The sequence below is a fragment of the Ptychodera flava genome, chromosome 16 (genome assembly GCF_041260155.1).
Source record: "Ptychodera flava strain L36383 chromosome 16, AS_Pfla_20210202, whole genome shotgun sequence".
NCBI classification, from domain to species: Eukaryota; Metazoa; Hemichordata; class Enteropneusta; family Ptychoderidae; genus Ptychodera; species Ptychodera flava.
The window spans coordinates 14250514-14276017 of record NC_091943.1 but is presented as its reverse complement, the minus strand read 5'-3'; the positions used below and the strand labels follow the sequence as shown (position 1 = coordinate 14276017).

The 25504-nt window shown below is 38.7% G+C and overlaps 1 protein-coding gene across 1 annotated transcript; it reads left to right on the top strand.

Moving 5' to 3' along the window:
• Positions 1-573: 573 nt before the first annotated feature.
• LOC139114078 (amino acid transporter heavy chain SLC3A1-like) lies at positions 574-16027 on the top strand. Its single transcript, XM_070675587.1, has 10 exons — positions 574-857; positions 7354-7533; positions 8437-8612; positions 9251-9376; positions 10023-10160; positions 10661-10776; positions 11639-11837; positions 12213-12395; positions 13407-13547; positions 14490-16027. Exons 1-10 carry the CDS (start codon positions 605-607, stop codon positions 14610-14612), a joined length of 1635 nt encoding a protein of 544 aa, XP_070531688.1. The 5' UTR covers positions 574-604; the 3' UTR covers positions 14613-16027.
• Positions 16028-25504: the final 9477 nt, after the last annotated feature.

The following is a 25504-nucleotide window of genomic DNA, read 5'->3' as shown; positions in this document are numbered from 1 at the left end:
GGAGCAAGTTACTGTGATGTGAGTCATTTGCCATCCAGCTTGATACCGAGGTGATAAATGGTTGGGAGTAACCATCAATGTGCCTGGTCAAATAACTTGAAATACAATTAATCGATGACTCTCCCCTGCAAATGCTCCTGAAGAGGGTCAATTGATGAAGATATCGAAGTCAGTCATCAAAAAATGGCCGTTAATGAACAAATAGGACGTTTCTTATCATATCACTGTCTGATGGCGAGACGAAAGATGAGTCTCCAACAGCTGGCTGGGCCGTACTCTGCGTAGATTAACGAATACGATGATGACACTGTTAAAGATAAATCAAAATGAAATTTGTGGAATAATCAATAAGCCGATTTTAATTTCAAAGAATCTTCCTATAGGTGGTCCCTAATGATTACGTAAAGAACATGAATGTTAGGTCTTTGGAACATAAATGGGTCGAGAAATACATGTACATCATATGCGATTGCTCACATTTGGTCCTGAAGGTAGTAACGGGGCTATGTGCATTATTTGATTTACAATGCTCACCTTTCTCAAGATGACCTGTGAAAGGTCACTCGTTAAACATAAACAGCCGACTACACTTATTAAACCGATAATGGACAGTCCACGCGGGTATTTAAAGCTTGCCTGGGTGATATTCCTTCATTTGCACCTGGGCACGCAGCTGCACGCTGTCGACATCACCTCCAAGATGACTCGCATATGCCTGTTCTTCTTTCTACTTTGCAATTTCTCCTACTACCGGCCGGGGACAGCCGAGCTGGACTGGTGGCAGACGTCCGTGATTTACCAGATTTACCCGAGGTCGTTCAAAGATTCCGACGGGGATGGCGTTGGGGACTTGAAAGGTATTTTTATTCCTAACACATCAGCCCATGTGTGCGGTTCACAGTTAGCTGTCTTGCAATGCAAGTAGTCGAGGCCGCCAAGGTGCATACCGCCTAAATTCTGGTCAAAATATCGCCAATTGTGATGTCTTTATAGTCAGGGCAAGGTAATGCCTGACCTATGGACGTCAAATTGTACAAACATGATCCGACAGAGTTCAGAAGGCAAACCTTTTGCAGCGGTTTTTAAAAGTCACTACCAAGTGCACTGATGGAGGAATTGACTTCGTCTCATACCTTAGTGGTGCTCACAACTTGAGCTCCGCCAAAGTAGGCCAGCGAAGCCAATTTCTAACCCTGCTGTTAATCAATCTATGATATATATCGTTTAATTGATCAGTGACAAACCAACTGCTTACTTCGCCGGGCGTTGAGTGGTAAGAGTTGACAACCAAACCCTAACGGTACTGCGTTAACTTATGTAACTGTACGGCCAAACAACCCACTCGTAAATTGCTATGAAAAACCCGCCATGATGAAACATGAGCGACAGGCCTAATATCGAACACTGATAAAGGTCTGCAGGTACTAAGACATTGTTCTTGGTTTATGAAATTTGAAAAAAGTGAGGAGATTTTAATTTCATGTTTTCCTTTCTCATTCCTTTTTTCATCCGAACATGGACAAGACTTCCTTTAGGCCCCTCATACCTGGAAATCACTTTAATCACGGACTTTCCTTGGAAGAAGCACATCAAATACAACTTTTGGAGGGGTTTAGAATAAGTGTTAGGTTAGTTTTAGGATTAGCATACTAAAAAGTGTTATATATTCTACCTAAGAAAAAAAGAAGGCCATGAAGGGGCCTACGGAACTCTTTCCCGAACATGTTGGTTCGACAATATTGCCGCAACAATTAATGTTTGATTGCTTCTAGACTGACTGCAAGACGCTGCTTCTTGCTCGTCTTCAAAGAGGACATAGCTTCACAAATTCGGTCTTTTGATTGTCTCTATCCGCTATCGTGAATCGCTAAGGTTGAGTCAACCGTTGGTTTGATAACTCTACCGTGACAGGGGTTTGTCGCGAGGGAACTAGACGTGGCGCGCAGATCTTAAGCCCCATTAGCTTTATCTTTTCGCATTTTTATGATGTGACGGTTTGAAATCAAATGTAACTTATTTAAAAGTGCTTACCAAAGTGTGACCAAAGAACGGTCCCCAAACATTTTCGATGAACACACAAGTTAAATTTACTAAAGGAAGCGCACGATGTCTGATAACGCTTAAAAACTTGCCTGTTTTTCTCTACTTGCAACCCATAAACAGGAACAGACGTGTGCTCTTCGAATATTCAATCACATGGTAGCGGATGACGAGTCGAAAGACAGAGAGATCCCCAGCAGTTCGCAACTCAAAAATGAAAGACTTATTAACCTTTAGCCCAAACTTTTCTGAAGCAAAGTTTCAACCATTCTCTTTCTAGATCAAACATGAAAGTCAGGGGTCACTGTCCGGTGCAAATGTTGGTACTAGAGAAACAAATAACCAAACATTTAGGCCTACCGATATTTGAAATTCAAAATGGCCGCTGTCCTAGTGTTATCTCTTTTGGATAAAATATAATGGCCGACTTTCACGAAACTAAGCCGGTAAAAACTTAATTTACTCGATAAGCTTCAAATATATCCTCCACAAGTGAAAGATCAAAAGGATATGTGTGAGATTCCAAACATCTGTCCCGAGGGGTATTCTACCTTAAATAAATTGATAAAGTCTGAATAAGATAAGGATGACAAATACTAAGTAGAACGTGATGACCCAAGCGGACCACACCTTTTTTCTCGGCTGCATCCTAGGTTGGTCACTTGCGTCACAATCCTATAACAACCCAAGGACCAGACAGTAACGCAAGGCCAGGGAAGGCGTCGATTTTCCGAGTTAGATCTTGTACGATTTGCAAGAGCAAATAACCATAAAGATTTTTTGTGAGGCGCTGAACACACGAGATCAAGTGAAACGCGTGTCTGACTTCATTTGGAGGGGACACTTTAACTTGTGGGGAAAAAGAGTGTATAAGTGAAGAAACATGGTGATTTCTTAGCGTTAGAGGTTACGTTAGCTTAGGTGGAATGCGACTCGGGAACGGCTTTTAGCTTACCGATCTTTTTACCGATGCTTTGCTAGTCCGCTACTTTAACTCACTTGTTGGAAAAAAAACTAGGTTTTCCAATGTCTTTAGTTTTGTTAGAAATCAAAATTAGAATGAAAAAGATGGTGTAGTGGTCAATTTGAATTTCCAGTATCGGTAAATTTAAGGAAATCGTATGGTGTGACCTTTGATTTCTTATTCTTGATCCTGAAATAGAATGGTTTGATTTTTCCCTTATCATGAGGGATGGCCAGCTGGCAAAAGTTTTTAAATCTCGTGCCTTTAACGAAGGGTTATGGAGAGGTGGCGTGCCGAGTCTCTTTCCTAACTTTAAAAGTTGAAAACTAAACACAATTCTCGTTCATCCATGGGAGAATACATGTCACGGCTTGAAAATAAGAACCATTTGGAATTCCTGCGCGCTCGTTGCTCCGTAAGGCACGAGGAGATAAGGAACCCTTACCGAGATAATACTTTGGGTCGCGAAAAAAACATATTGCGCAATAATTTGGAGACAGTCCAAATTTACACAGACAACTCATTTTAAGGTAGAACGCGCTTCGGGGACAGCTAGTCAGACTTTCACATTTCTACAATTCTTTTCTGATCTACCACTTGTGGGGAGGGGGGCCTCATTTTAAAGCTCTTGGAGAAAGAAAAACTTTCACGGTCTTAGTTTTTCAAAAATCCAAGATGTACTTTCCCCCATAGAGTTAACACACAGGAATGGCGGCCATTTTGAATTTTAAATAAAATGTTGGTAAGTTGTTTCGCTAGTTCCAAATTTTGCACGGTGATCCCGATTTTTATTGTTGATTTGGTAAGAGAATGGTTGAAAGTTTCACTGAGGAAAGTTTGAGCAAAAGTTTAAGTCATTCACTTTCAAGGCGCATACTACCTTAACGTCAGTATAGATGCCAGTCTAGCATCATGCATGCTGCAGTTACCAAAGTTTGTGAAAGAATGCGTTAAAGCCGAGAATTGCAGGAATATTTCGATGTCCGGTGCACAGAAGTGCTTTGTTATCTGTTGATACTCATCTTAGTTCCCATAATATGCATGACTCATCTGTACACACTTTACAGGAAGCCCTGCCGGAATACCTACAAGTGTTTTGCCCAGTTCGTGAGTTCGGTCACCTTTGTCATTTATGTTTTAACTTCGCGTAGAGATAAACAGGTTAATATTAAATTCTACATTTGTCAACTCCTATCAACTGCAATGATCAGAAGTGCTGGCCCCTCAAGTGATGATGCTCTTAGTGTCGCCCGTTGCCATGCTACCAAGCAAGAGAGGAATGTTTTACTGGTAGAATAAAGGTCGTGGAGCGGTCAAACGTACTGCCAAGCTGCATCTGAATGGCGACACGAGGCTATCAATACTTGGTGTATGGAGTTATATGTATTTGATGGATGGAACACGTATATGCACGCAAACTCGACATGTCCTGCACAATACAATAGCTGCTTTACACGACCGGGGGGGGGGGGGGGGAGCGAGAGCGACTACTTAATAGATTACGTAAAGTATGCCTTTCATTATTACTAATGATTTGCCTATGCAATATCGATCATAGGGAGACGCCAATTACAGGATGTACAAAAATTCAACATCAAATAAGATGCAAAAATGTACGACGAACTGGTGCAAATGCTGCCAGATATTAAGAGTAGACACTGTTAAATGCAGATTTTTGAAAGAGAAATCGGCCTAAATTTACAGTCGTTTGCATTCGCTTTCATGCGTTGCATTTTGTGACATGGCACATATCGTCCGACGTCCCTGTACGTATTTATCTATCCTCCTTGGAAATAGGTAAAGAGGACGTGATGTGATGGCCTTCATTATCACTATCATTGAAACTCAACAACTTATAAACCACTGTCTGTCTGTGATAGACAATCATGAACAAGCGTGGTTTTCACAGCCAGTTGTACCAATAGCGTCTCTACAGTATCACTAGCCAATGAAGAAGCGCAATTCATTTCACTTCAAGCTTTCAACCAATCACATCGATGATTACTGACAAACATTGACCACTTCCATATCTCGCAAGATAATGAATTGCTGCCATAAACTTATGTCGTTTTGGCTCATCTGCACTTTTCCTCTAGGTCAACAGTCGGTACTGTCAAGACCTTGCCTACAAACTCACATGGCGTAGGCTTGCATGGAGACACTAGGCTTAGACGCAGTTTGATAAATGTGGGATAAAAATTGTCTACCCTAAATACAAAGCAAGTGGGATTAGGCAGCCATTATACTTGCCAAATTTAACAATTTATAGCATTTTTCAATATCAAAAAGTTACTTATAAACAAAACGTACATCATACATAGGCAAGATAAAAAGCTTGGCGTCTCCTAATGCTTAATGGGGTGCGGCATGTCAAGTTAATTGTGTAATGGCTAAAATATTATGGAATTTAATGACATATTTATTCAGCTAGGCACTGTTTGGAGAACTTTTTAAACCGGTTTGTAATGTAAAGTATGACCGTGTAGATATACTTACTCGCGGAAGCTTTGACCAATAAGTGTCTCGTTAAAGGGAAGGGGGTCGTCGGAACTCTGCTCAAAGGTTGCCAGGGACCCCTACGACCGATTTAAACTGTGTATCTAGGCTATGTTGGCGATTAAGGAAAGTTAAAACATGTTTCTAGAGTAACAATGAATATCGTAAAATTTAAATGTTGTAGCTCTGTTGACTTGACGCATCTAGATATCATGCATGAAATACATTGTTTGTAAACAAGAAAGTCGCACACGCGCTCTGCAGTTCCGACGACACCCTTTAGGGTGTCTTGCGAGACGAAAACGGAAGACTTAAACTGTTACTATTCTTAAGCAAACCTTCAACTATTCTCTCTTAAAATCAAGAATAAAATAGGAAGGTTACCGTGACAATTTTGGTACTAGAGAAACAAATTACCAGAATGATGTTTACCGATATTTGAAATCCAAAATGGTCGCCATCCGTGTGTCATCCCTATGGAGGAAAATGAATTTTTCCGAATTGTAAAAGCTATGATGGTGGAAATATTGAACACCTATTGCCTGGTCATGAGGGCTATAGCGCCCGTCTATTATCCCGAGGGGCCGTGTGTTACCAGAAACACATCGCTATTCCCCGAGGCCGTAGGCCGAGGGGTATAGCGATGTGTTTCTGGTAACACACGGCCACGAGGGGTAATAGACGAGCGCTATAGCCCGAATAAAGACCAGGCTATAGGTGTTTTATAACACACCACATGCTCATGTTGTATTGGTATAGTTTTTAATGTGTTTTGATATTTTGCACCGCAACAATCCATTGTGACAAGTTTACCGGGCGATGTTTCCACAGCGGTTTCAGTTGTACGTACATGGTACCACTATCTTTCAAAAATTATTCTAAGCATACCTAGCGACATCCTTAGTTGCACTTTAATCTTTTCCGTCGATGAGCTGTTCAAGTTCCTACGCTGTTGGAATGTTGGAAAATGTTGGAAAATCTGTTTCAGAGAATGTGTCGTCACCTATCCCGGACGCACATCACGTTCTAGTCACCCGCCATTGTTGCAAAGCTGCAGACGACACTACGGTCACGTGACCGGGCACTTTTCCAAATTTGGCCAGAACTATTTCCCTAGGGAAATAGCTTTTCAAAAAATACCCTCTGACGTCACTTTTGTCGATCCGATGGGGACTAGACGTATCTATTTTCTCGTCACGTGACGTATTCTGGCGAATCGCGACACGGAATGAGCATGTGGTGTGTTATAATTCTTGTTACACGAGCTTTAAAATGAGCACCCACGTGCCTCAAGCGGTGGCCAAAAGAACACTGTTAAAGTTAAAGAGTCCGAACATCTTCCCCCGAGGCGCACTTTACCTTAAAGTTCCACTATCTGTAATTGACGATGAAGTGTTGTGCTTGGAAAATATTTCTTCATGTTCTGCTCCCCAAATCATGGCTAAATAACAAGTGTGCAACCTGCAGACCGAGGGCGCGTGTGTATAGTGTTCAGTGTTATTGTTTACGACTGAAACGTTTGGTCCGGAATAGAATTCCTTTGTCAACATATTCGTCATACTGGACATCAGGCGGTGTTTTATTAGGGTTCACATTTTTCATTCAACATACCCCTCATATTCTGAGGAGAACATAAAAATAAAAAAAGAACAAAAAAAATCTAAAAAGGAAATGAATATTGCCCCATTAAACAGTGTATAGCTAGGACACAGTTCAACATTACTTTACGAAAAATTAACGACAAACATGTCTCCGCAGTCGCTTCTTCAGTTCAGATACGCTAAATAGAATGTCAAATCTTCGCAATCATTTCAATATTTTCAACCTCTTTTACCCGGCGTTTTCTACTTCAGGTATAACGTCCATGCTGGACCACTTTGCAGACATACACGTGCAGGCCATATGGTTGAGTCCCATCTACGAGTCGCCGATGGCAGACTTCGGATACGACATCTCAAATTTCACGGCCATAGACCCTATATTCGGGACCATGGAAGACTTCGATGAAATGATAGAAGCAATGCACGAAAGAGGTGAGAATTGAGAAGTCGATTTCGTAGACCGGGTGGATTGATCGGTAGGGCACGTGATCAGTCCAAAGAATGATGTGGTTGGTTACCTGCTGTGAATAACGGATACTTGGCACACGACATGTATGAGTACTTTTTGTCGTTCAGTCAGTCTAGTTATGTGATTGACATTTATATCCGATTCATGAATATTTCACGATTTTTAAGGGAGCTGTCATTATTTACGGTCTGGGAGGGGGCTGGGTGAATTTCGTCGAATGTCGAGTAACCCCCTTGCCAACCATTAGGAATTTTAGTAACCCCCCCCCTCTCTAACTCAGAAATTTTTACTGACCCAATGGGGAGAGCACGAGAGGGGGTTGTTCCCCTCTCGCATCGAAAAGTTTGAGAAATCTATGTGTGCAATTGTGCAATCTGAGAGGTGTTTAAATTTATTTTGCACCAAAAATACCCCCTTTCTCTCCACATTTTGAGCGCTCTGTCGCTTTCATATTTTTGGGTGACTCCCTCAGATTCCTCCGACCCCTAGGCCGTAAATAATGACGGCTTCCTAACAACTACAATAGTTGCTCTAGCAATTAAAACCCCACCCATTGGTGTGCAGTAGCTTTGCGTTTCAAGTGTGGAAAATCTCAATTTACATTGTCTTGATAGCAAATGGCTTCGAACAAGGGCGACCGCGCCACGGACAAATTCAAACTTGTGCCTGACTTCGGAAATTGGCAGTTTTGATATGCGAATATGATCAGCACTTTATAGTTTAAAAAGATGCAGATACGCTATTTTTCAACTGTGAAGTGTATAAAACATCATGGGCTTTTTTAGTCTACATGAGTGACTTACTATAGAAAGTGTAGCACTGCTCGGAAAAATGTGCTGACATCACATGGCGTTTCGTTCAATCAGGAATTCGCTTGATCATGGACTTTATTCCGAATCACTCCAGCGATCAACACGAATGGTTCCTAGAAAGTCGACAAAATAGAACGAATGATTACGCCAACTACTACATGTGGTACGATCCGAATCCAGAATGTGTAGACGAAGGAAACGAACCAGAGGAATGCCCGCCAAATAACTGGGTAAGATTTATCGTAAATATACATTGCACAAATTTTTAGCACTGTTATATATACATGAAAAAGCAATTAACGCTGTGGTTGTTCAGTTGCTGGACAACACCGGGCCAAAATAATGGCCACAATACAAATTTTTGTGACCGACCAATTTATAAATGTGAACTTATCCACAAACAAATTAACATTTCTGCCTTCAAAGTATACTCACGTAAATAGCTGAGGATAATGGAATCGCAAATGATATTAAGATCCGATCTCTACAGTGATCAAATTTGACGTATTGCTCACTACATCTTGAACCGCCAATATTAACACTCATCAAATAATCGTTGTTTCGCTGTTTTGGCCTGCAAGAAAGTGTTAACGAGAAATTCTGTGCATGTACAACCGGTGATTGAAACGCTGTAAAGCGGGTCGATGGCTTCGGTCAAAGATTGTCACAGGTAGACAAAATACACCTGCACTCAGCATCTGCCCAAGTGTACCACGCCCAGGATAAAATTAAAGTCTTCTGGACAAAGTGTTTTCACGGCATGTCTAATATCAATGAAAAACGGTGTTGATAAATGCGTACATTTCATCAATCCTGCACATCTTCTCTAATTTTCATAATATCCGTGATTTTTTACCGTTCCCTCAAGGTAAGCGTTTTCAGTGGCTCAGCGTGGGAATGGGAACCAATGCGAGAGCAGTTCTATCTCCACCAATTCTTGAAAGAACAACCTGACTTAAACTTCCGAAACCAAACCGTTTACCAAGAAATGGCCGTAAGTACACTCAATGTGCAAGGTCTGTTCCGTAAGGGGTCGACCATTTGATACCGACGGGGAGGGGAAAAATTTCGAAGATATATTGTAGTGAAGTATGTTTTCTCCCTACTTCAACCAGAATTAGTTTTTCAACTTCGCGAATTCTGGCAAGTCTTTTCCACTAACCAGAGCAGGGGACTTTTGTTCGCACTTGTAAGTACGTGCTCAAAAGTCATGATTCTCACTTCTTTTTGTCAAGATGTTTTTCTTTATATGACATGGCAAACCTGAATTTGGAAAAAAATGCTAGGCAACAAAAAAGTTGACAAGGAACTAAAGACATACAGTATTTGCACCAGGAAGTTTGAAAGTTTGAAAGAATACAAACTGTAAAACAGTAAGATTACAGACGGGAGAAAAAGAAGTCATTGTGGACTCAATCTGTAAAAAAACCCCCAATACCATTGTTAGTGATTGAGTTTGTCATAGGTGGTTTGCTGAATTCATTTGGCACAAACCCACTAAGGATTTAAAAGACAACACAATGCATGTAGGAAGTGGAATTAAATCTGAAGTGTACTCCAGTTACTCAGATGTGTTACACAGTACAGCCTCGATTCTGCAGAAAAAAGTAATATGAATAACCTTGTTGTTTAATTTTCAGGATGCCATGGAATTCTGGCTCAAGAAAGGTGTAGATGGTTTTCGCGTCGACGCCATCAAACACCTTTACGAAGTAGAGGATGTGTACCAAGACGAGGCTCCAAATCCAGATTATGAACCACGAGAGGGCGAACAGCAGGTGCGTGTGCGCTCGTTCGTATGTGTCGAAAAATGGCTGGTATTCTACCTGAAATAAATTGCTTCCCATTCGCAGTGTATTTTCTCGTGTTTAACGAGCTAATCCTTTCTTTCATCATGGCATATAAAATGTCACAGGTTGATACATTACTTTCTCAGTGCAGCCCAACGCACCTAAATTCTGCCACGAGCAGAGTGGCATATACAAGCATACTCCGCCGGAGTGATGTGACATTCATACCGACAAGAACCGCTCTGTTGCATTTTTCAAAATAGGATGATCGAGATTTCTGTTTTTGTTACCTAATCTATTATTTGCACAGTGTTGGGACTATCAGTATGCGAAAATAAACATTTCGGGGTATATGTAAATCAAAGGCGGTTATCATCAAATTACGTCGTTTATCTCGATGTCACAAACAGTGAACTTTACACAGGAAGAGCGATATAACTTTTGTTCAACATTATTGACCTTACTTAATAAAATACTTGCTCATCCAGGCCCAGTATGATAGTCTTTATCACAACTTGACGACCGATTTTGAGGAAATACACATAGTACTGAGGAAATTTAGACAAGAGTTATTGGACCCATATAGCCAGGATGGGCGATACAGGTTGGTGTAATATTTATTCCTTTCGATTCTAAATTCTCTGGACATCATCTTTTCGACGAGTACAAGAAGACCACATGCCTGTTACCACGGCGCTATTTTACATGTAGATGCGGCGTCGGCATACAGGCATTATACTTTGTGTTCACATACCTGAAAGTGTTTGTATGTTCTCAGTGGTTCTTTCACAAAATATAGATGACCCCAAAATGTGTTTGCTTCCTGTGAGCCGACCTACTCTATTTTAAACCCTTTGATCTTAAACTCTTCACACATTTTAAAAGTCACTATCTAACCAATTTAAATTTGCTGGCTTGGTCGGCCGCATCCCATATAAAATAAAAATAAAAGTTCCCGATTGACCTAGCCTATCCTTTAAGCATATTAACGGTACACACATACGTTTTTGGCCTAATTAAATCTTGTTTTCATGCGTAGAAGCTAAATCCGCTGGGGATGACAGAACGTTTTTAAAAGTTTGATAGACTTCTAAGCCTTTGCAATAAATGGTCATATGTTCAAACTCTTTAATGTTTTAAAAACAATTTTCAAATCGAGAGAATCTGCTTTCGACTGTCTTTGGAACTAATGAATTGTTATAAAGTCTCCTTTCTTTCAATTTTGTGTTATTTCAGCATTAGCATAACCTTACAACATATATCAGTATCAAAAATATCAACCCGAATTTGCATCATATTGGGATCTGTTACCACTTCTATTATAACCCTCTTTGTCGATGTACTGTTAATTTAATACAAATTTAAAAAGGCGTGCCTAGTCATTCCTTTTAAAAACCAACAAATGACAAAGACGACGTAATTCGAAAAGTTTTAACCCTACTGCTATGGTCGTATTAATTTCTTAGATTCATGGTCACTGAGGCGTACAGCGATATAGACATCCTTATCAGATACTACGGCACTGATGATGAACCCGAGGCTGATTTTCCTTACAACTTCGAACTCATACCTCTCAACGCGGAGATTTTATCGGGTACTCAGATACACGAGATGGTAGACCTTTGGTTACAGAGTGTGCCGGAGGGAAGATGGCCAAATTTTGTGGTAAGTAGCGCAGTTTATACACTGCAGCAAAGTTAGAGTTTGATTACAAATATGGTATTGCTGAGACCTGTGGATTTACGCTAGGATAAATGAACCACTGGCCGCTGTACATTTAAATAAGGTTTGTTGCACGGTTCGGATGAAAGTATGCTAATGACAAGCTCCAGGCACTTGGACAGGAAAAAATCGACACGTCGACATATCGGCATACACCTGCCTAACCAACTACCTACATAGTACAAATTATCTTACATACAAAAGAACGCATAGTAACTGACGGACAAAGGCACGGTATGAAAGAAACACACTGACGAAAGAATGGGAAAAAATGGGTAATATTTATAACATTCATTTCACACAATCACTATCTCATAGCTTGGAAACCATGACAACTCACGCATCGCCAGTCGAATCGGGGTTGAATATCTGCGTGCTATGAACGTGATGCTGTTGACTTTGCCGGGAACACCAACGACGTATTATGGAGAGGAGATTGGAATGGAAAACATCTGGGTCTCTTACAATGACACACAGGATCCATACGCCAAGAATAATCCAGTGAGTTCAGTGTACATGAATACGCCGATTTATCTATTTGTGAAGAAATAGCCACACGAACACAGATATAAGCTTATGGGCATATAAAGAATGCAACACATGCATAGATACTCAAGAGATACATCAGACACATTTATGTATGTATGTATGTATGTATGTATGTATTTATATATATATATATATATATATATATATATATATATATATATATATATATATATATATATAATATATATATATATATATATATATTCACCACTGTATTTCATATAAAAAAATCGTATGGTGAGTCATTTCAAATTTACCCTTCTCTGGCTTTGCATCATTCATAAGATTGATCCTCATTACCAATAACTGATTCCTAAGTTGGTGAATTGTGTGCGAGGCCCTGTAGAATCCCGCGGGATCCTTAGGTTGAAAGGTTAGGTGATGAGTTTAGCCGCCTTACTCACCATCAACGCACAACGAATGAAAAGCCCCATCTAAGGGTCAGGACCGCCCACATTGGACCGACTGATCCACTAGCTCAGTTGGTAGAGCATCCGTAATGTCTACGGGGGGTGTGGGTTCGAGTCCCGCATGGGTCACTTTTCATTCACCACTGTATTTTATATATATATATATATATATATATATATATATATATATATATATATATATATATATATATATATATATATATATATATATATATTTGTAACTTGTAACTTGACTTGCTTGAAACTCTGATATATATATATATATATATATATATATATATATATATATATATATATATTATATATATATATATATATCAGGGTTTCAAGAAAGTCAAGTTACAAATTTTATTATTTTGCACTTGAAGTATTTATTTGTTCGTATCTCTCTACTTTTGCATCGAGAACTTTAATGCCTTCGGAAGACGCCTGCAAACCCTCGTACTATGATAAATCAAAGTTTAACCTGTGGATATTAATAAACAGACATTCTCAACACCCTTAAAGTAGCCTTGTTCTTCTTTCTTCTCAGTGCTGTTGGGAGGAATACACTCGAGACCCTGAGCGTTCACCGATGCAATGGACTCCAGACCCTCCGAGTGCGGGCTTCAGCGAGACCAACGAAACATGGCTGCCTGTTAATGAAAACTACCAAGAAGGGATCAACGTCGAGGTAATATAATTATGCATTTGTGTTGAGGTAGTGTGCGCCTTTGAAAACCTCAACCTTTACTTAGCTTTCCTAAACTTTCAACCGTTTTATTTCACACAGACAAGAATAAAATCCGGGGTCATAGTGCAGATTTTGGTAGGCCTACAAGAGAAACAAATGACCATAAATTTACCGATACAAAAATTCGATAAAGCTGCTTTAATTCTATGGGGCAAAAGGAAATATTTCGATGTTCACCAAAATATGACGTTCAACTTTGCATCATTACGAGATCTTCATAATAATAATAAACCCACATAATTGGTCGGCCAGAAAAGTATTGCGAGTCCGAATATCTGTCCCCGAGGGGCATTCTACCTTTGGAAAACTACACAGGGACGAGCAAGGCCAGATCTGCTTTGGCCGGTGAATTACCATTCCGCTTGCGAATAAATGAGTATCAGTGCACTTGTGTGATAATAGACAGACTATTAGATCTTTTGAAGGGGTTTGAAATAATCGAAATAAATCGCAGAGTATGCCAATTCAAAAATCACATGAAGGTTAGCAAATAACAAAGTTAGAGTCAATACGTAGTCGGTCGAGGGTAGTGGAAACTATGGAAGTTTATGAAATTATTAGTACATTTGACCGGTAATTGGCTTGGTAATTGATCGACTGGTGATTGTACGTGTCTCTGAAGCTGACCAGCGTATCATTGCGACGAAAATGGTATTTTGACGAATGTCTGGCTGTTAATCCAACAGTGGGTGTAAGTAACTGGTTATTAAAGGTACTATTTGTTAGATCAAAATGAAACTTTGAAATTAAAATCAAATGACAATCCTTGTGAGATGTGTACGAGTCGACCGCACGCCCACAATACATGCTTATGATGTTCAGTAAAAGTTGATTTGACACGGGAGAAAACTTGACAAGCGATCCCGATTTCTGATTTTTCAGGATCAAAAGCCAGAGAGAGACCCAAGCTCGACCATGGCCCTGTACAAACTTTTGGCAGAAGAGCGTCAGAAACACAAGGCCATTCAACAAGGTACGAATCGTTACGGCATCGTTGACGAGTAGATCTTTTCATTCATACGGGAATATGAGGGTCACGATAGCTTCTTGATAACCATCAACGTCGGGAAAGACAGCTCTCTAGAAAACTATCACGAAAAAGTTACTGATCTGCCTGAAGAAGGTGAAATTCTGATCAGCAGCAGCATGGAGCACAATGGAAAGCGAGTAAGACTTGACGCCCTCAACGTTGCTGCCGGCGAAGCTTTCGTTATCAAACTTGATGACATACCGGAAGAAGTTATTAGTTATGCTCCAATAATGGCGCCAAAAGTTTGGCTTCTCTTCACTGCATTTTTAACTATCCTAAAAGTGACTTTGCTGTGAGCATAGAACATGAACTAAACAACTGTTTAAAATGTAATTCCAGTAATTCTTAACTTAACGGGATCTGTGATGTCCATCAATTTCCAATTTCCAAATATTCAAACCTCAAAAACCCTATGTTTAACCCGTGTGATGATAAGCAGAACAGATGCTCTTGGTATAGTTTCCTGTTGTCTTACATTTTCTACGTTGCAATGTTGACTGTTTATCCATTTATACATCGATTCTGAATAGTGGACCACTCTTCTCTAAGGCCGACGGAAACGTGCATATATAAACTATATATCAGTTGTGAATTAAAATGCCAAAGGTAACGCCAGACCCATTTGCTGGGAGATGACGGTGTTCGCTCTATGCTACGCCGCTTGAACATTTCTGCTTACAGTGGTGTGCTTGCCGTTATCCGCAGAAGAATCAATATGTTCGCTTCTGTGATGTTGTATTGCTGTGTTATTTTGAGGTTGGAAGTACCAACAATAACCATAAAGTCAGCGAAATTTCAACCTACCGTTTTCAGGTGGGCTTATCCACAGTAAAGTAATTGTACACCCACTGTACAAGAGCTCAACTTAGGGTGGGGGATTGCGCAGAGGTAAAACTATTGTCATTTTCTTTATTATTGTATATGTTTCGGATAACAAAAAGTAGGGGAGATGTAATGGATGCTCTCATTTCACTTTTTGAGATACACCTTGCAGAAGAAAGACATCGGGGTTTTGTGCAACGAACATCATGTTACTTTATGAAGCCTTCAAATTGTTCATAGTTGGTCGAAACTGAAGCATTGTCATTTCCAAGTGTAGATTAGTAATGCGTTCCTGTACAGGTGATTTTCGTTTGTAGAAAGAAACAACTGGGTTGCTGACCAAGCAATGAAGATATGTAACGATGTATTTATCAAAAGCAACCCAAAAAAATTCCGAGTCAAAATTTTTTCATAATTCTTCTGTACAGAAACAAAACAAATGAATTTTACGATCGTCCACAAATGGTACACTTTTCGCTATTTTTCGGTAACGAGTCTTTTGTAAATATTTCAAGAAAATGACAATATACGATGGTATGTTTGACGTGTATTTCTACATGCAAGTCAACAGTATTGGCGTACACTGCTCTACCCACTGGTAGTTATCTGTCTCAACATTTTTCGAAGGTGAAGTTACACTTGGTTTAGCGGTGGCGCTTCAAGAAAGCTTAACCCTTACACCACTACCACAACATTTTTTCATTTTCGTATATTAAAGACGGCTGGGAAGGTATTACAATTTAAAGGGAAGCGGTCGTCGGAACTGCGCAAGTGCAACTTTTTTGTTTACAAACAATTTATTTCATGCACTATATATAGATGCATCATGTCAACATAGCTGCAACATTTAAATTTTACGATGTGCATTATGTTTTAACTTTCATCAATCGCCAACGTACCTTGGATACAGTGTTTACATCGGTCGTAGGGGTCCCTAGCGACCTTTGAGCGCAGTTCCGACGACCGCCTCTCTTTAAAGCCATTTTATTCGAAAGAGTATGTTTGACAATGGGGGAATGAAGGTGGAAACCAACATGGTCAGGTTCAACCGTGTCATATTTCGGTAATGATGCTTGACCCATATGTACGGAAATGAAGGCATGTTATGCACTTTGATGATGTTGTGGTTCAGCATCCGTTGTGTTCAGTGATAATGCTCGATCCATGCAAACGGGAATGAAGGCACATTACCAGCTCCCAGAAGGCCATGAGCTGCAACTTTTTGCATTGTTTTCATTATTTTACTTTCAATCGAAACTCAATGAATTTGAATGTACTTATTGAAGCTGATGTATATAAGTATTACAAACCACGAAATGGAACTTAATGTACACGTTCGAAAAATATTAAAGGTAAAGGGAGGGCCCATTTCCAATAGGTCGCCTTCCTGCAAATGTGTAGAGAAAACGAGGGACACAATGTAGATGAGCATCCTAACAGACTAACAACATATCGTCATCTGTTGAAACACGTGGCATTGACTGAATGCCTTCCATATCTGCCTACATTTTGTATTTCTGGATTACTAGTACTTGTTATATGGCATGTTTTGGCAAATGTTGGCGATTTTAAAATAAAATGAAAAAATATTACAGTTCCTTCTCAGTCTATTTTGTCACGAATTGATGCTTTTGTCATGCCAGGAGATTTCATTGACATAGTAGCAGTCAGAGAACATCTTAGATGCTTTGGGAGGTATCATATACTGAACCTGCCAAAGTAGAAGCTGCGGCCTACGGGTGTGAGAGGTATACGCACAAACTAGAAAAAAAATGAAGCACAAGTTTAGGGAATCTCGGCGAAAATGGGGAGTTGTATCGATCGTATGCTGACCGGTTCCAAAGCCGTGGAATGCCTCCTAAAAAGACCTGGCTTGGCCCAATGTGGTCCAAACAGATTCCCGACGTCTTCAAGCGTCTCCCTCCCGACTCTTCCATAACTTAGCACCAAACACGTGCTTCTATTCATGATGACCTCGGGATATTCTGGGTTGAAAAGCTTGCCAAATGAGCCATTTACACAACAAACTGCTTCTCTTGTTTGCAAACACTGTATTTCATGCACGATATCTTGATGCATTACCTTAACATTGCTGCAACATTTAAATTTTAAGATGTACACTGTGACAAACATATTTTAACTTTCACCCATCGCCAGCAAACGTTAAAAGTACACGGTCACCGTAAATTTGCATATTCCATATATGGTACAGGGAGCTGGGCTTAGGGTACTACCCTGTAACACCTGTAGATGTGGGTCCTCGTGTTTGATACGTCAAAGAACATGCAGACGGCGCTGCTAAGTGTGCCATGGCTGGTCGTATGGAGGCGCCATTTTTAAAAAGCCGCCACCCGCGTAAAATCTGTAATTGGCTATTAAAAAACAGGTGACCGAATACCTTTAATGTACAGTGTTTAAGTTGTACGGGTCCAATGCAACCCGTGAGCGCAGTTCTGACGACCCCCATTGTCATTGTCTCTTAGTAAGAGTATTGCCATAAGTGTGCAAGTTCATTAGAATAGTTATGATCAACATGACGATCAATATTAATCGTGTACACCTTATAGTTTCACCACTATCATATAACTGTATCAACATAGGCACTTTCACTAACTATCTTAAAGTCATTCCAGTTAAATATCACTACTTTGGAAAGTTCATTTGAATATGCAAATTACTTAATAGCTTACAAAGAATGTCAGATTCACTACTGTTATATTTAAGCAATAAAGCACAACCAGCGACAGTATATTTTGACCAGTTCACGACATATATGCACGAGCAATAGCGAATGCATATATGAAGTTGTACTGGTCAAAATCGAGTGGTATACCGTTGCTGGGTGTGATTTATTGCTGTTATATCAAAACAGTATATTGAAATTCTGGCATGGAACGTCAAAAACGGGTTTTTACTGAAGCTGAGAGCTCGCGCGTATGCCACCTGTGGTATATCGCCAATATACCACTGTTATTTTCGCGTCTCGACCAATCAGATTCGCGCAATCAATATACTGGTATGATATAAATTGTACAATCAATGTACCTAGCAAGTATTATCAACTTTGGCCAAGTCCTTCCAGTATGGTGTCCGTAATTGGGGTTCATTAATATGTAAATCACAAATTTACTCACCGTAAAATGCAAAATGTCTTTAACCACTACTATATCATAGTCTCATCGTTGTCAATATGCGTGAAAACTTTCATCAACATTGGTTCGGTCCTTCCACTTAAATATGCCCAAAGTGGCGAAGTTCCTTAAATGTGCATATCAGTAACTGGCTGATGGGAAATGCTAAATTTGTTGAGCCAATCTCTCTCTCTCTCTCTCTCTCTCTCTCTCTCTCTCTCTTTCTCTCTCTCTCTCTGTCTCTCTCTGTCTCTCTCTCTCTCTCATTAGCAAAGTTCACATAATATGCAAATGAGTAGTGCCATTGTATTAAAATGTCGATTTGACCATGGAATCTGAATCCACCAGATGGTTATTATCACCAACATCACAGTGGAACACTGAAAGGGGAATCTAAGTTGGTCTTAATGTTATTGGAAGTTTTCACAAAGACAGGAACAATTTTCACATATTTACTCCTGTGAAAATAAGTGTTTGCCCCGAGCGGATGTAGCGTAAATAATGAGGTTACTCCAATTCCTGAAATGATTCGCTCGTTAATAGTGCGGTTCTACTCAGCGAACCTATTTCACTGGCTGTTTATTTTCTTCAAGTTGCTATTTTTGATTTTTGGATTTTTTTATATGCCTAACAATAAAAAGACACTACAGAGAACTGGGTGCATGAAACAGGAGTAAACTACCTAAACAAAGCCAGTCACTCGAAAGGATATGGAATATATATGAGTAAAAAAGAAAAAGTGACATTAAAATACATACATATAAGCAAAATTTTATTCCCTATGTACAATGTTTCATTTACCTGTGTTGGCAGAGATTGCGTTACCATGATATTTTCCCGAGACCTCACCCTACTATTTTTTGAAGGGAAGGATAGGGTTAGTTTTACCCGTTTGTCTATAATTTCAAAGGGAGATCATGTTCGAATTCACTGACTTCAAATTTAGGCGTCATATTATTCCTTCTTTTGCAGTGGACAAAAATTTCTACAGATTTTTCTTTCATGCGATGGACATCACTTGCATGGCTTTGTATTTCAAAGTGTGTAAAAATATTGCAAGAGTATCTCGTAAAAGGAATATAGAGGGCGCTGTCGTCGGGCCATTTAATCACAGTAACAGAAAAACCTGTTGAACCATAACCAATGATGAAGATAAAACTTGGTTTCAATTTCACCTTGTACATGGTTTACATTTTTAATCTCAGTGATCGCAGAGATGAACAGTTTGTATATTTCTTCATTTCCGTATGTCCATCCATCATCTTGCAAGTTTGACACTCGGATATTTCATGGGCAGTCAAAGTTGAATGTCAAATGTTACATATTTAATGAACATGCCTTAGAATTACTGAAAAAGACAACTTTAATACAAGCAGTAAACGAACCAAAGAATGGTTCGTCAGAGGATATGCAACATTCATCATCATCATCACAGTAGAAAAATGAAAGGGGAATCTTAGTAGGTCATTTAGAATTAATGTCGTCGTAAAATCTCAAAAAAGACAGCAACAACTTTCATAATTACTTCTGCATAGATAAGTGTTTGCCTTGTTCGGAATTAGCGTAAATAGCTCACTACAATTCCTGGAGCTTGAAATGAAGAGCCTCGAAGGCGAAAATGTCGAGAAAATCTTGTTGATAAGATAATAAAAACCTATTTCAATGTTTATCAGGAATGTTACCGCAAAGGAACTTAAGAACCAAGCATCTCCCATCTGTTTTAACTCCGTCTTTCCTGATAGGAACATAAAACTCTGTTGAGCCATGACCAATGATGAAGATGAAACTTGGCTTCCATTTTGTATTGTACATAGTTTACATTAGTTGCAGTGATCGCAGAGATGAATACTATGCATGTTCCTTGATTCCTGTATGTCTATACATCATCTGCCAGGTTTTGACACTTGGGTTTTTCATGCGCAGTCAAAGTTGAATGTTGAAAGTTACCTTTTTAAGGAACAAGTCTTTTAATTATTGAGAAAGACAACTTTAAGTATTCCGTCTTGCATCAGCACTGTTTTCTCTGAGGAACTTAAGAACCGGGCTTCTCCTATCTGTTTAAACTCGGTATTTTATTACAGTAACAGAAAAGTCTAATGCTGAAGATAAAACTTGGTTTCCATTTCGTCTTGTACACAGTTTACATTTTAATCGCAGTGATCGCAGGGATGAACAATTCACATGTTTCTTCATTCCTGTTTGTCTGTACATCATCTTGCAAGCTTGACACTCGGATATTTCATGGGCAGTCAAAGTTGAATGTCAAATGTTACATATTTAATGAACATGTCTTAAAATTATTGAAAAAGACAACTTTAATACAAGCAGTAAACGAACCAAAGAATGGTTCGTCAGAGGATATGCAATATTCATCATCATCATCACAGTAGAAAACTGAAAGAGGAATCTTAGTAGGTCATTTAGAATTAATGGCGTCGTAAAATCTCAAAAGACAGCAACAACTGTCACAATTACTTCTGCATAAATAAGTGTTTGCCTTGGGCGGATTTAGCGTAAATAGCACAGTCACTTTAATTGCTGAGATGATTCGTTCGTTCATAGCAAATAAATAAATAAATAAATAAATAAATAAATAAATAAATAAATAAATAAATAAATAAATAAATAAATTAATAAATTAATTAATTAATTAATTAATAAAATAAAAATGTTGGTTTCTTCAAGTTGAGTTTTACTCATATTTGTATTTTCAGTTGTATCCAAGAGTGATCAATAAAAGAGACTACAGAGAATTGGGTACCTGAATCAGGTGCAAGCTAACTATACCTATGAGGAGTCACTCTTTCACTAGGATATTGAATATATCATGAGTAAAAAAGAAAATATACATTAAAATTTATACATGTACTAAGCAAACTTTTATTCCTGTATGTTAAATGTACATTTATCTGTGTTGGCAGAGATTGCGTTACCTTGATATTTTTCCGAGACCTGCACTCCTCATGCTCCTTGTGTTTTGAAGGAAAGGATGAGGTTAGTTTAGTCCGATGTTGTTTTTCATCTATAGGGAGGTTCACCTTTGAATTCGCTGAGTTGAATTGTTGGTGTCAGATTCTTGCATCTTTTGCAGTGAACAGAAATTTCTGTGGATCTTCCTTTCATGCGAAGGTATTGAATGACTTGCATGACATTGTACTTCAAAGTGGTTTTAAAAAAGATTACCACAGTATCTCGTAGCAGGAATATAGAGGGCGTTGTGGTCGGGTCAGGTTCTGATCTCTTCTCTTTCAAATACATATACTTTGGAAATGGGGATTAATATCGGATCCGGGGATAATTTAGATCTTTTTTCAATAACACTTGATTAACGTCTTTCGATAAAACGTGAGTCCAGAGAAGAGTGAAGTAGGCGTTTGCAACCAGACCCATCTTCGTTGGAAAAATGGTGTATAATATTTGGGCAGAGCCTACATCACGCTTACCTTAGTCGTGTGAACTGTACGATGCGTAAGGTGCCTGTCTGACCTTTGCTAACTCAACCTAGAGCTCAAATAAAGAGGCTCGGAGGAGAAAATGTCGAGAAAATCTTGTTGATAACATAATAAAAACCTATTCCAATTGTTATCAGCACTGTTACATCTGAGCACAGATAAATATAGAAACAGACTAGCAACGGGTATTGTTCAAGGCGTGAAGCGGTAACGTAACCTACACTGTAAAAATAGCGGACGCTAGACGCGTCTTTACGCGTTCAAAATGTACATGTCGGTGTTCAAATTTGAACGGCTAGTGTTCATATTGTTAACACTAGTGTTCATAATATTAACAATGATGTTCTAAACCTGAACACTATGTGTTAACAACGATCTCCTTCAAGTGTTCAAAAACTCAGCATCACAGATATTTTACAATACTGTGAAACAATTAACAGTCTTTTGTGTTTTTTACTTTACAATGGCTATATTAAATTTACTATCGCTTCACTGTCGGGTAAACGTACACGGATTTTGGTGTAACGAATTTCACACTAAGTGAAAAATATTTCCGGCCTACAATTGCTGAAAGCATGTTTTTTCTTAAAAAGGAAGTATACAAAATAATTTTACACGTTTATTACGGGTTGAAAGTTTAAAGATTAGAAAAGAAAATCAGAAAACCACCATGAACGTTTTAATTTTAACATCGGCGTGCAAGAGGCGTTCTACTTCTAAACACTTGGTGTTCAATTTTGGTGCCTTTTCCTATCCCATGATGCATCTAAACGGAAGTTGCGACATTTTTCTTGTAAGCGCACCCTGAAGTCGTGATCGTGCGGAAGCAAGACCAGAAAGGGTAAGTTTCCTCTCCAATATAGTAAAAGGTATTAGATTTTTGAAGCATCTACATTATCGTCCTTTGAAATTAATTGTATTGTACCTTGGAATAGCTTAACTATGAAGAAACCTTTAATTCTGTCAGTAGCTGCTATACCAGCAACTAGCTGTGACTACGCAGTGGTACTTTTGGCCATAGCCTATCGATCGATCTCACTCGGGTCAAGGGTCATCGGAACACAACTGTAGCGATAACCCTTGACCTGACCGCGATCGATACGCCTTGCATAGTACCGCTGCGTAATCACAGCTAACACATGTCTTTTAGTAAACGCAATAGCATGTAAAACATCAGTTAAACATCGTGGAGTATACAATGTATTGTTTCAGCATATGAGAGTTTGGCTTTTTTATTTTAATCAGTTGATGACAATTAGAAGCAGAAAATATTTGTAAACAGTATTGAAGAGAGGCACTGTATATGAAAGTCTCCCCTTTTCCTTAACCTAATCAGCCCCTTGTCTTTCATTTAAAGTTTCATCTCGCCATATTACCTATTGTTGCATTTTTTTCAGGATGTAAAAAGTTGGATATAACTGAAAATCGAAGAGTTGTTACAGAAGCTGGTGGTACAGATAACGAAGAAGAGTCTACAGGTAGCTGTCTGGAAACAAGCTTGAGAACCTCAGTTCATCTCTAATGTAGATTTAAACTTCCAAGGGTCAGTAACTGAATTTTGATAAATTTCTGTATTTGTGTTCTGAATTAATCTAAGCTTTGGTAGCATGCTATGATCAACTACTACCCTTTCAGAATTAGAGCGCGAAGCCACTGCAGTGAACTGCAATAAAACTGCTCACACTAATTAGTTTCAGCTGTAGGCAGCTGGCAAAGTCGACAACATTGTATGTCCCATGCAGACAGTTTGTCTGGAGAAGTTGAAATAAAAAGATTTTTACATGGACCAGTGCATGGTAATGTTACATTGTATCTTAATCTTGAACACAGGGTGCCAATCGTAAACTCTCATTTACAACTCGAGCCTCAGACAGAGCTAGTTTTGCCTTTGTACAAGCAGACTTTTGGTCTTTACCAAGTAGCCTTGTTCAACACCAAAGTGGCCACGGTTACAGCTGAAACTAATTAGTGTACGCAGTTTTATTGCAGTTCACTGCAGTGGCTTCGCGCTCTAATTCTGAAAAGGGTTGTAAATGTTGCCGGAGAATAAGTTTTCACAGACGTGTAGTCTCCCTTATTTAAATTAAGCTGAAAGTGACAGACCATTCAGAGTAAAAATGTCCACTCTGAATTACTGATTTTTCTGAAATTTTCACTCTAAATTTTCTGTCACTTTCAGCTTCAATTTTTCAACCTCCCTTGCATCTGATGAAGGAGACTTCACGTCTTTGAAAGCTTATGCCCTTGTAATATTTAGTTGATCACACAGGTGCTACCAAACCGTAGATTATTTTGTATTGTACCTCAACACGTCTCTTGTACCTAGCAACTGGTTTTTAGCTTTGCTGTCAGCTAAATAGATGGATGTGTAGCATTGTCCTCAAATTTGTACATCCAAAGGTTTTTCTTCAAAACAGCCTGTACGAATCCTTTAATATTTGGATAATAGGTCCCAAGGGATTACCCTAATCAGATATGCTCAAATTATGATGAAATATGCAAATTTATATTTTCGAGGTTAATTTTGCTTTTTTTTGGCAAAAATCTTCTCTTCTTTTACAGCCGTCTTCAATATTTGCTAAACATGTCTCTAAAAATGACCTTAGTCAAATTTGTGCTAGTTGTGATGAAATATTCAAATTTTTATATTTCATGCCAATTTTTGTCATTTTTGGTCAAAAAGTCTTTAAAAATCTTGTTCAAAACTGCTTATCGAACTACTTTGATATTTAGGACATAGATCGCTACTGATAGTCTTTTTCAGATTGTTCAAATTATGCAGAAATTTGCAACTTTGTATTTTTAGGACATTAAAGACATTTCAGACATTTTTAAGACATTAGGGATTACCAGAATGTGATATATTCAAGTTAGGATGAAATGTACATTTTTTCATTTTAAGGGTGATTTTTACCATTTTGGTAAAAAAAATTGTATAAAAATTAATAGCAGGGTACACCAGAATTTGAAAGGTCTTTACAAATATGTTTTAAATTTCTGAGAAGTATATTTTGAAATGTCACCCATTTATTTCAGGGTTTTTATTTAAAGATATTACAAACAATTAAACAAACAAACCTTTTTGTTTATGAAGGATTTTGTTGGACAAGGAAATAGGTTTTACCCTGCCAAGGACCCAATTTCCCCACTTTCTGCATGTTGTGCCTTACTGTGACATTTTGACAACTTGACATGTTGTGTTTACTTTAGTGTGGACAACTATTTACCATGTGCACCAGAGAAGCCTTGACTAACTTCTTTTTTCTTCAAAATTTACAATTGTCTATACAAGAGGAAATGTCTTTAAGAAACCATCTTACAAAAATGGAGTATGCATTTCATACATATACGTCTTGTCAACACAATAAGTATGCCAAATTTTGAGCTTTTTCAGATGATTTTTGTACATTTTAAACAAGTATGGACATGAAACGTTATCCACAATATGGTGATTTTTATTGC

Excerpts from the sequence above, each read along its gene's own strand:
- LOC139114078 (XM_070675587.1), top strand. The coding sequence starts at position 605 with ATGGACAGTCCACGCGGGTATTTAAAGCTTGCCTGGGTGATATTCCTT. Across the intron at positions 9,377-10,022 it reads CCGTTTACCAAGAAATGGCC|GATGCCATGGAATTCTGGCT; the intron begins GTAAGTACACTC and ends TTTAATTTTCAG. Across the intron at positions 11,838-12,212 it reads GAAGATGGCCAAATTTTGTG|CTTGGAAACCATGACAACTC; the intron begins GTAAGTAGCGCA and ends ACTATCTCATAG.